The sequence below is a fragment of the Bacillus rossius genome, chromosome 1 (genome assembly GCF_032445375.1).
Source record: "Bacillus rossius redtenbacheri isolate Brsri chromosome 1, Brsri_v3, whole genome shotgun sequence".
In the NCBI taxonomy this organism is placed as follows: domain Eukaryota; kingdom Metazoa; phylum Arthropoda; class Insecta; order Phasmatodea; family Bacillidae; genus Bacillus; species Bacillus rossius.
Genome location: NC_086330.1, coordinates 279899864 through 279912496, shown reverse-complemented (window position 1 = coordinate 279912496; position 12633 = coordinate 279899864). Strand labels below are relative to the sequence as shown.

At 37.3% G+C, this 12633-nt stretch overlaps 1 protein-coding gene across 3 annotated transcripts in view; it reads left to right on the top strand.

The window, feature by feature from the left end:
- LOC134527641 (RNA polymerase-associated protein CTR9 homolog) overlaps nt 1–12633 on the top strand; it is a 118366-nt gene that overhangs the window by 22587 nt on the left and 83146 nt on the right. For all 3 annotated transcript variants that reach the window (XM_063360502.1, XM_063360503.1, XM_063360504.1), the window contains exons 7-10: nt 2777–2884; nt 6050–6169; nt 8394–8704; nt 10486–10694. In XM_063360502.1, the coding sequence (XP_063216572.1) occupies nt 2777–2884; nt 6050–6169; nt 8394–8704; nt 10486–10694 (748 nt within the window). The remainder of the gene's footprint in view (nt 1–2776; nt 2885–6049; nt 6170–8393; nt 8705–10485; nt 10695–12633) is intronic.

Here is a 12633-nt window from a genome sequence, read left to right as displayed (position 1 = left end):
TACTTAAAATTACAATAAATATTTTTTAGCCGTGTTCATGGCCAAAGTTGATGTAGAGTGCACAAATAATGTTTTTGAAACTCGTTTCAATTTTTTTTCTTCGTTTTTTCAATTTTTGCCTTTTGGTTTTCGATTATGCCAGAAATCGTTGCTTGCCGTTTTACCGATTTTATTCCTTCATCCGATTTCTTGGTGAATCTTTTTTATTTGCAGCCTGATGTCCCTCAGATTTAATTTGCTTTTCAAGTACATCTTTTTTTTTCCACTCCAGACGGCGATTACATATATTGCACATTAAAATATTCGTATCACTTTCGTAGAACTGTTCACTTTATTATTCATTTATGCGATCGCGAATGGAAATTACGTTTCGTCCCATTTTTACCACGAGAAATAACAGTACACAACACATTCGCAAGTATACACGTATTTTTTAAACACACCACCTTCCACAGACTACACAAGAACGCGGCTTTCACGTGAAACACAGCCAGAAAATGGGCGCGGCGAAGCAGAGATGTCGCAATATGGTGGCCTAAAAACTTGTTCTCTGCAAGATGACGGACACTCTTCCAGCTAGTTGTTCTTTGCATTGTTTACAATCTTGAGGCACGGACGGCCATTCTTCATTCTATATTTACGAACAATAGTGTTGTGAATGACGTGACAATAAGATACTTGTGCTGAATACACCATAAAATGATGGTTTCTTTTGATACTGAACTGAAACGAAATACAATCGTTAAATAAATTGTGTAGAGTGAAGACTAATCTACGTTTTTTACCTTGATTTTGCATTTATCTCGGAATAGTCTAGATTTCACATTTTATAGCGGAAAAAATATAATTTAGCATATTTTCGCATCTATTTCGCGAAAACGAAAAATCACCATCCCTAGTTATGACATATCATTATATAGTAAAACTCTGTTAAGACATTTTTCAAGGGACTGGATGCTAAAATCTTCTTAACAGGGATACCTTATTAAAAGGGAAATACATAATTCAAATTCAGTTGCTACATAAAAACAAATTTTACTCAAATGAAGTACTGTATTAACTCAACAATTACACTTACCTATTATTATTGTCTGCGTGCTGGAAATACTATATAAGTATATCAGTAAATTGGATTATTTAAACTGTATTTAATTCAATAACCACAATAAAATTTTTTTTTATCAAAACAACACTAATAAAATTAGCATTTACTGTTTTGAAAAATACTGGGCCAGGTTGTTTGTTTTAACACATTTTCAGACTGACGCATAACAAAATTGTAAACTGTAGTTCCCACAAGCTCTTCCTCACACTAATTAGAACATTTTGTGTATATACTAACCTTCATAATTTTACACTTTGACGAAACACATGTAGCCAAAAGTTGGTCCCGCTTCGTATGATTCCGTTCAAAGTAAACGGCGGCATCCCAGTATTTTTTTTTGTTATACTCTTGGTATCAAAGGATTCGCATCAACTTCTGATTTTATCTTCAGTTTTTCTTCAAACGATAACAACTTCTGTTTAATGGGTCCTCCACTACTGGTAGATGCCATTGAGTACTGTTTTTCACAACACTAAAAAGATCACAAACTAAAACCTCTTATTTACAGGATATGAATTATTGTTTACTGAGCATGATACAAAGTGTGTGCACTGCTTGCAAAAATTTTAAAAAATGCAAAAAGGTCAACAAATATTGGCTGGTAGTAATCTGGTTTGCTGTGTATTCACTATGAGGTGTAACTCGAATAAGGAAAATTAAACAGTCTCAGTCTATACAAATGCAAGCAATTGATTGGTCGAAAAATTCACTTGTAACAGCGTGCGCCATGTGGTACAGGTTTCAAGGGTCTTGTGGGTTTATCATTCATCAGATGTTATGCCCTGAATGGGGGAAATGGCATGCAGATGAAAAGGACTTTAGTCAATATGAATACAAGCAGATGATTGGTCAACAACTTCACTTGTAACAGTGTGTGGCGTGTGGCACAGGTTTTGGCGGTCATGTATGTTTATCATTCGTCAGATTTATGGCTCGAATGGGGGAAATGGTGTGCAGATGAAACAGTCTCTCATTTAGCCAGATGCAAGCACATGATTGGTCAAAAAATACACTTGTAATAGCGTGTGTAATGCGGTAAAGGTTTCGACGGTCATGTAGAATACAAATTATTTCGGTATCGTTTGGAAAAATGTTATTTTTCAATAATTAACTATAAATAGAGTTTAAAAGTTAAAAGATAAACATTATTATTTTTATTTTCCCCACAAATGCTGAACGTTATATGTTTCTATATGGAAGAGGTCAAGGGAATAATTTTGTGAACTTAATAAGTGGAAAACATATTATGCGGGAAAATCTTAAGCGAGTTTTACTGTATTGTAAAAATGCATCTTGCATCAGTCAAAATTACAAGAAATTACATGGTATCATGGAACATAATTGTCGTATTTATTCAGTAATATGCTATATTATTGAAGTGAAAACTTCTTTAGCTTTATTTTTGGTAGGGGCAAAACTTACGGGTTCGCGCCACCGACATGCTAGTGACGTGTTGCGCCAGACTGGACTCTTGTGGAGGGTAGAAAAAATTTTCACTGTATCTTAAAATTTTATTAGAAAAGTATTTGATATTCGTGAATATTGTGATATTTAATTCAAATTAAAAAAGAAAACTGCATTCCCAGAAGCCTAGTTTCTAGTCCCACGAGAAGTTTTATAATGTAGTTTTTATTTATGTTGTACCATGTCCAAATGTTTGTGCGTCCGCAGGACTATCAAAAAGTGGGGCATCTCGCCCTGCATGCCTTCCACAACACGGAGAACGAGGCCATGCGCGCGGAGAGCTGCTACCAGCTGGCACGCTCCTATCACGTGCAGGTCAGTGCAACATTGCGCAAGTGTGCTTGCCCGTGTGAATAACTTCCAACATGATTGTGTGTGTATTTACAATATGTACAACTAGTTTTAACTTGTTTGCTTGGGGATAGGCCTGTTGCATTTAAGCTAATTTAAAAATGCCAACAACTGTGCAAAATTCATTACTTAAATTTAATCTTTCTCTTTCGTACCCTTTTTTCAACTGTCAACATGTTACAGTATGACTACTAGTCACATGAGTCATGAAAGTCACAAAATAGTAATGGAATTGAAGGATTGGTCACAAAACATCCCAAAATAAACAGTCACAGTGCTGGAAGTCCCAAATTTTTAGTTTACAGCAGTCTTTTCCTTTTGATAACTTGCATTTTACTTTTTGATGCCTCAGTTAAATTCTTAGTTGCATGTTAAATATAAATAGTAGGAGATTGGCCACTTAATTGTGTGGAAATCATTTTCTAAAAGGTGGCACAGTTTGTTATCCAACACAGTTTGAGCTGCTTGCATTCAGGTTTTCTGAGGGTAGATTTGGGTGTTTGTTGACCTTGACTGCCAGGCCTTTTTTAAGCAATAACACTTAGGTGTATTTTCTTTTTGCCATAGAATAGCTTATTACAATTTTTTTTTTAAATATAAATGAACTGTGTATTATTTTTCCTCAGTATTCCCAATTTTTCAGTTTAAATATATTTTACTGTACTTTGTTAGTAGGCCTGCAAGTGTAAGTTATTTTGGTCCAAATGGAATTTGAATACAAATATTAAAATTGTTTTCAAATATGATTATAAGATTTGATTAATAATGAGGATTTTTCTCATTTTATTTTTTATTTTTTCTTATATGTGGCAAAGTCTTCCACTTAACCACACTAACCTTTTACTAGGTACATGCAAATCTCTACATAGTATAAAATAAAGTTGCTTCCCGCTGTCTGTCTCTCCCTATGTATGCTTAGATCTTTAAAAATACGCAACGGATTTTGATGCGTTTTTTTTTTTATTGGATAGAGTGATTCAAGAGGAAGGTTTATATGTATAATACATGCATAATATAATAGAGAAATACTGATAATTTTAGAGGTTTCTAATGTGATGTAAATAAACACATTTTTTGCGCTTACATTGCAAACGCTGGCTGAACCCTATGAGATAGATCAAAATAATGTACTGCATTGTTGTACACCTTAAAAAGGTCTACAAAAAAGTCAGCGATGGTATATGTCTATCTCTTAGGGATAACCCACAATAACCATTTTTTTACTTTTTACGAGAAATAATGGCCTATTTACGAAGCTATTTTAAGCAATCAATACAGCATTAATCCTTATCCATTTAAGTACCTTAAATACACTATATATATATACTTTTATATACGTTGTATATAAAGACATTCTCTAGTATATTTAATATCAGCATTGCACCCGTGCTAAGTTGGGGCGGGTCGCTAGTTGATAATGAAACAAAATTACAAATTAAATTAACCTAAAGAAAAGCAAAAACCAAGAATTTAAATAGAAATTTACATATACAATACAAACTAAATAAAGAAATTACTTGCAAGTATAAATAATTATAAAAATTAAAACATTTATGAAATTAAAAGTTATTAAATGACAAACGTAGCTTTTAAGTCACTAAAAATTAAATTGAATTTTTACAGAATTTTTTACAGAAAGATTTATTAAGAAAAAATTGTAAGATTCTACCTAATTATATAATTTTAATTGTAGTTTACCATTTTTAAATGTTATAACATTTTATAAAACTATTGGAATTTAGAAACTATCCTTTAAATAATAAACCATTTTCAAATTACAATTCACACATATTCATACACATTCAACCACAGCCATTGCTGATACCACAGCTAAACCTGAGTATGTGAGTTTAGGAAATTTCTTAATAATATTTTCTTAAACATTGAAAGTGAATTTTGAAGTCTGATTGACTTTTAGTTTATTCCATTAATGTTATATTTTAACAAATGCTTGTAATTGCATTTCTCTTTACCCAATTGTCAAAATATTTAAACTCACTTATAAAAGATGTTTGTTTTGAATTTTGAGTTTTATTTTGCAGAGCAATTTCTTTTTTTACTGTTTAACTTGCTTTGTTTTCATCTTATCAAACAATTTCCATATTACAGATTGTCTCAGAGTTTGCTGATTGCTATGCTCTGAACAAAAATGGAGTAAGGAGTTGTTTTGAATTTGATGGTTTCGAGTTGAAATGGGTGGAAACCTTAAAGTATCTAGGAAGTGTATTGGTGGAGAAAATATTAAGGATAGGATGACAAGGAAATACATTCTACAGGTTTGTGAGGGATTTGGTATGGAAGAGGGAGGTACCATTAAAGTGCAAACAAGTGTTGTAAATACCTATTATGTGCCCGTAGTCACTTATGGAGCAGACTTGGGACTGTAGATAAGAGAGATGTTGGGAAGATCAGAGAAATAAGAATGAAGCTTATGAGGAGTATTTTGGCAGTTACGAGGTGAGACAGAATCAGGAATGAGATGCTGCAAGCAAGAGCAGGAGTACAGGACTTGAATGAGATCATGGAAATAGCAAGAATGAGATGGTATGGACATGAGGCTGCCTAGGAAAATGATTAGTTGAAGTACACTGGAATAAGTCCCCAAGGAAGACCAAGGAGGAGGTGGGAAGAGCAGATAGTAAAGGAGTGTAGGAGAGAGAAGAAGAATGGAACAGAGTGAAGAAGGGAATGGTGGAGTGGTAAAGGAAGATGGATTCATTTTACTTTGCTGACACATCCGTGTAGGCTGGAAGCAGTTGAAGATGATGATGACGATGATGATGAGGATGAGCTATATCTGGCACTTTAATATATTGAATCTGAGATGTACACATTTATATTGTACATTGTCTCATTACTTTAATGTTAGCTTTGCAAGATAATATGAAAAAAGTTTCTCTACACTTTAAATACGAACAAATATTCATTATTTTGAACTTTACGTTTTTGAAATTGAATTGAATGCAGATAATAAATTGTTTAATTTGTAATTTGAATTTTTAAATATTCGAATAAACCACTGTATTTTCATCTTTGTTCATTTGATTATTTCATTGGACAGTGCATGCAGTCCCGTAGCTGCATGGCGCTGGATACTAATTGATGAAATTGTTGTATTCTCTTGTTCAGGGAGACTACGACCAAGCGTTCCAGTACTACTACCAGGCGACGCAGTTCGCTCCGGCGTCGTTTGTACTTCCCCACTTCGGTCTGGGGCAGATGTACATCTACCGTGAGGACACGGAGAATGTGAGTCATTTTCGAGTCTGCCTACATCGTTGAGGACTTAAGACATATGCAGGATAGGATGTTTCAATTTTTGTGGTTAATACATTAGACATAAGAGAGTGGTAGAACACAACTAGACAAGCAGATGTCACTGTACAATGTATGTTGAGAACTCAACCAGTGAAGCTCTAGGGGTTGGTAAGTGCTGTGTTATGAAATGATGAGAAATAAGACAGAAATAGATGGAATGACAGAACTCAATCTTTGCACCCCGGCATTCTTCCTATATTTCACAGATGAGACCCTTTTGCACTTGTGTGTTGGTGTAATTGCTTAGGAAGTCTCACATTTGGCATGCATCTTGTTGAAACACTTTCCCGGTACAATCTTTATGCTTGCTGTCCGCAAACCAGTGTGTGTGATGCATGTCTACCTTCTCTTAATCCGCGTATGCATCTATCTTGTTGTAGATCTACTGCACAAATGATAATGCCTGAAGTGAACTGCATGTTTGTGTAGTTTGGAAAGTACCCTCTAGCGCTTCACCGGTTGAGCTCCAAGCATTCAATGTATGGTGACTTGTGCTTGTCTAGTTGCATTCTGTTACCCTCACAAGTTGAACCACAAAATTTTAAACATTCTATATATTATAGACACAACTTTCTCGATGTTCCCAACACTGTCGCTTGAGGTCAAGAAGGGACAGCTGTGAATGGTTTGTTCCCATAATAATTACATAATTATTTGTAGTAGATCTTGAAATATTATTCAATGATGTGTTTTGTGAAGCTGAGGTTCAATGGTAAAATAAATTTTTTTTTTTTTTATGTTTTCAGGAAGATAGTTTAACAATCATGGGCCATCAATTCTTCATTGCTGAGTAATGTAAAAATCAAACAGTTGTTTGAGGAATAGATTAAAAAGTGTTTAACTTTGGTCATGAGTGTTGCTGTAAAATATGTTTAGTCAAATAAAATTCATTGTCATTACCACGAGAATATTTTTATTTTATTTTTTGCAGATCTTTATGTAACTTAAAAACTTAAAAGTACTTAAAAGCTAATATTACCCTTGTTCATGTAGGCTGTACCTTTTGCAACAGCTGCACCCTGAGGTGCATCCCAAAGTGTAATAGGAGTATAAAGTACAAAGAGAGTAAATATTATATCCCAAACATTCAAGAACTAACAGCAATAAAAACCAATCAAAATGTAATATTGAAGCTGTTATTCATTTTATGTAAAAATTATAATTTTAAAATATGCATAATTATGTTTAATCTTTTTTTCAGTGCTGTTTGTTCTTAAAACTAAAAATTTGCTTTAAAGTGTATCATAGTTTTTTCTCCTCCCCCCCCCCCCCCCCCGCGTTTTTATATTTTTGTATTTAAATTTATCATGTATGTTGTATTCCCCTAAAAAGTTTATCATAATTCAATTATTTACACTCCATATTTTGTGATGCATAACGTAGTCAAAACGCTAGAGTACGTTACGCAGTACTCAAGATTCATAATTCCTGCCTGCCCGTGCCATCTGCACCAGTTATGCAGCCTCCCAGGTGGATGCATGAATGCAGACTGAGAGACTGGAAAACTGCATGTGTATCATGCACAGGAATTGTCCTATGAGTGTTAAAAGTAGATTGGGTCATTGATTTTCTCAAATAACATCAAATATTTAGTATTCTTAAGGGAAAAGTTTTTAAGAAAAATATTTGAGGAAGGAAAATTCATAAATTAAAACATTAGCACTTATATATGTAGTTAACAAGGACTACATTATTTATCTCTATAGAAGCTATCAAGCAATGTTTGTATCTGCCACCAGATACTATTTTTTAATCCTTCATGAAACATTTTTGACACAAAAATAAATTTTTTCATGTTCTTAACAGGTTAATGTGAAATTTTTATATTAAAAATTAAATTTGTTGAATGTTTTTCCAAAACTTAAAATTTCTGTCTTTTTTGCTCATGTATTATTTTATCCCGACTTGAGATTTAGATCTGGATTCAAAAACCTTTTTTTAAGAATTGGATATATAATTTGAATTTGAGAAAAAAAATGGATTTGACTCATTACTAGTCGAAACGAGTACTCGAGGGCCACAATTGCTAACACATCAGCCCGATACAAACATTTCAGCTTGAATCAAATTTGTGAGCAATGAGCGGATACCCAGTGCGATCCTGTGTGGCGTGAAACACTCTCAGATGTGAAGGCGAAGGGCGTGTGCCCCGCAGGCGGCCATATGCTTCGAGAAGGTCCTGAAGTCGCAGCCGGGCAACTATGAGACGATGAAAATCCTGGGGTCGCTGTACGCCAGCTCGTCCAGCCAGTCGAAGCGGGACATAGCCCGCAGCCACCTGCGCAAGGTGACGGAGCAGTTCCCGGACGACGTGGAGGCGTGGATCGAGCTGGCGCAGATCCTGGAGCAGTCGGACCCGGCGGCCGCTCTGGCCGCCTACGGCACGGCCACTCGCATCCTGCGCGACAAGGTGCGCGCCGACGTCCCCCCGGAGATCCTCAACAACGTGGGCGCCCTGCACTACCGGTGCGCACTCTCCGTCTGGGCCCTGGACCTTCCACGTGTGTGATCCCGGCAAGGATGAACCTGAATTATTTACCAGTGGGACACCGGGTGGATGTTCTCGTTGTACTTCCAGCAGACAAGGAAAATCTGGAAATTAGGATAAAATGCAGGGAATTTAAAAAAAAAAAAACATCTTTGAACGTGGAAAACACAGGGAAATTTTCAATATCTACGTACGAAACAGTATAACATCTTTTTCAGACTATGAAGTATCTCAATTTTTTAAAACTGAATGTATTTCAATCATAAATTAATTGGTTATAGTAGGGATGGTGATTTTTAGTTTTTGCTAAATAGATGCTAAAATATGCTAAATTATATTTTTTCCGCTATAAAATGCTAAATCTAGACTATTCCGAGATAAATGCAAAATCAAGGTAAAAAACGTAGATTCGTCTTCACTCTACACAATTTATTTACTGATTGTATTTTGTTTCAGTTCAGTATCAAAAGAAACCATCATTTTATGGCGTATTCAGCACAAGTATCTTATTGTCACGTTATTCACAACTACTATTGTTCGTAAATATTGAATGTAGAATGGCCATCCGTGCCTCGCGATTGTAAACAAAGCAAAGAACAACTCCGTCATCTTTCAGAGTACAAGTTTTTAGGCCACCATATTGCGACATGTCTGCTTCGTTGCGCTAACAATTGTAAGTCCCATTATCTGGCTGTGTTTCACGTGAAAGCCGCGTTCCTGTGTAGTCTGTGGAATGTTGCGTGTTTACAAATATGTACGTGCATACTCGTGAATGTGTTGTATACTGTTATTTCTCGTGGTAAAAATGGGACGAAACGTCATTTCCATTCGCAACCGCATAAATGAATACAAAAGTGAACAGTTATAGGAAAGTGATACAAATATTTTAATGCGCAATGTATGTAATCGCCATCTGGAATGGAAAAAAAAGATTTACTTGAAAAGCACATTAAATCTGAGGGACATCAGGCTGCAAAAAAAAAAAGATTCACCGAGAAGTCGGTAAAACGGCAAGCAACAGTTTCTTTTTTAAAAATATACTTTTCTTCAGTAATGTAAAATGAGAGAATTGGCTAAATTGTGTTTTTTAAATGCTACAAAATGCTAAATTTCAAATTCAAAATGCTAAATGTCATTATTTTAAATGCTATAAATCACCATCTCTAGTTATTAGTAATCTTTATCCACTTTTCATTAACATTAATTAAGTGTAAGGGATAAAAACGTCTTAGCGTGTATTAATTAGAAACATAATGAAGTATAAATACTAGTCTTTAGTTAAAACATAATTGATAATGTTTAATTTCAAAGTTTCATCAAAAAAATGTATTTTTATCTGTTTTAGACTCTCAATGTTGGTTACATAATTTTGATAAAAATTATAACATTGCAAACTGTATTTTCAACAGAAAAACTATAGTGCGTGTGTGTGTGTGTGCATGTGCGTGTGTGTGCATGTGCAAGTGCGTGTGCATTTGTATGTGTGTGCGTGCATGCATGCACGTGTGCGTGTATGTGATTTTTGTTTTGTATGAGACGGAAAATATTGACATGGGGCAGGGAAAACAGGGAACGCTCAAGGAAATGAGCTGAAGTAAGAGAGTGTGAAACTGGCCTGGCCCTCCCCCCAATTGCATTACATCAATTTTCTTAATTCTCATCACTATTATCATCTCCAATGAACTGTATGAATCCAGACGTAGAGCCTCCCTGGTGTGTCGTCGGAGCTGATGGGGATGGGGGCTGTGTGTTCCGCCAGGCTGGGCAACCTGGAGGAGGCGAAGCGCAGCATGGAGGCATCGCTGGCCCGCTGCAAGCTGGAGGCTGAGCACGACCCACAGTACTACAACTCCATCGCTGTGACGACCACTTACAACCTGGCGCGCCTAAACGAGTCACTGTGCCAGTTCGACCGTGCAGAGAAGCTCTACAAGGACATCCTGAAGGAGCACCCCAACTATGTTGACTGTAAGCCCGCCATCGCTATTCAGTAGGGGTGTGCCACAGTTGTTGCATGACACTATGTATACTGTTCTGTCTATGCACCTTATGCTCGTCAATTAATCAAAAATGTCTGCCTGCTGGGTTTGATGGGTTTGTGCACAGGCACCTGGCTCGGACTGAGGGGGATTCTTCCTACCCTGCCTCTGTATGTTTATAGTATCTGCCAATGTCTTTACTCACGGACGTCTGGGTACTGTGGAGGCTGCTGGGCTGCTGGTTCTTTCTGGAGAGTGTGCAGGCTGGGCTGAACAAAAGAGCTGTTGAGTCTTCCTCTTGGGTTCCCTTTTTTCCCAAAATATACACGTAAATCGGTATATCAGTTTATATGCGAAGGATACACAAGTGAGGGTGACAGCCTCCCCTTACAACCTGGCCTAGAACTGGTTGACTTACTCTACTCTGAGGCCTGTAGATAGGCAGGTCCTGGACTTTACTGTTGTTCCACTAAGATGTCTGCTACGCAACTCTCACCAATTCAACATGTGCAAGCGTGGGTCGGACACTCGGGTCACGACTCGGGGCGGGCGGCACTCTTGTCATCCGCACGACCAGCACATTAACTCTTAAGGGTGGAGAGAGAGTGAGAGAGAGAGCCGGGGGAGGGGCAGCGGCAGCGTGGTGAGCAAACTCGGCTGCTGAGGAGGTGCAGTGAGCTAGGCTTGGCTGCCAGGTAGTGCCTCTCGGGCACCGACTGGCCTTCTGGGCTAAGGGCTCGGGAGTGACGTAGGTAAGGGAGGGGATTCCGGGAATCGCCGGCCGTTTCCAGGATCTTCAGCCGGCAGTAGTGCCGTGCGCACTCGGCTGGCGTGGTGGGATAAGGGGCAGGCGGGGGGTAGTGGTCAGTCAGTGAGGGTCAGCCAGCTTCGCCGGTGCTGGGCATGGTTGTCTCAGGCAACTGGAGAGGTGGGAGTGGTCACGGTCGCCCTGGCAATGGGCGACGATAGAGTGGCTGGGCGGCAACAGCTATCTTGGCCGTCTGCTGTGACCCGCATGATGTTTTATCAAAAGAACGGAATATCTGTAATGAAATGGTATAGCAGACTTAACTATTTTAATATTTGTAAGGAGAAATATTTCCCTGGAATACCACAGGATGCACTCGGAAATCTTCTGGCGTGCCCTAGTGCACCATGGTGCACACATTCAGAACCACTGGGCTAGAGCATCAGGCTGGGTTTGATGTTCCCAGCCGAGTCTGGATTTTTGACTTGTAGTTGTAGGAAAATTGCGTCCGCAGGTTCAAGGCTGGATGTTGTGTTGTGCTTCACCTCCACACTGCTGCAAAAGGTAATTATAAACCACTGCAGAATCACCTGCGACATGAACCCTATGTGTACCGTGACTTCCACCACCGCGATGCTATCTGAGGTCAAAGTACTTGGACACAAGTTGTCATTGTCATTTGCAATCAGTAATTTTTTAATTTTATTTTGAATATAAGTTGAATACAAAAAAATAAAAATGTTTTGATAAACATTTTTATAGAGATTTGTGGAAATTAAATTTTTATTAATTTTTGAATGTAATCTCAAAACTAAACCGTATTATGACAAAGACTGCATACAAATGGCTACATTACTTCCCCATCACCAACATTGATGAAGGGTGACTTGTACAGTCATCTGAAAAGGATTTGGGCGAGGGGGGGAATGGGGGAGGGGATTAGACTGAAAACCATCACCCCGTTACTCTTAAATATTTTTGCTACCAATTCTATTCAACAAGAAAGTTGAAAGACATGTTAATCCTGTCACACTTACCAGTTTTTATTAGACCCATCCAGCACAAAATTTGCAATCTTAACTTTATGTTACAATAAATTTAATGCCTCTCGGTGGTGGAGGAAAAAATTTCAACATATAAGTAATGAGTTTATTTTTTTGCATTTCTCAACATTTAATAC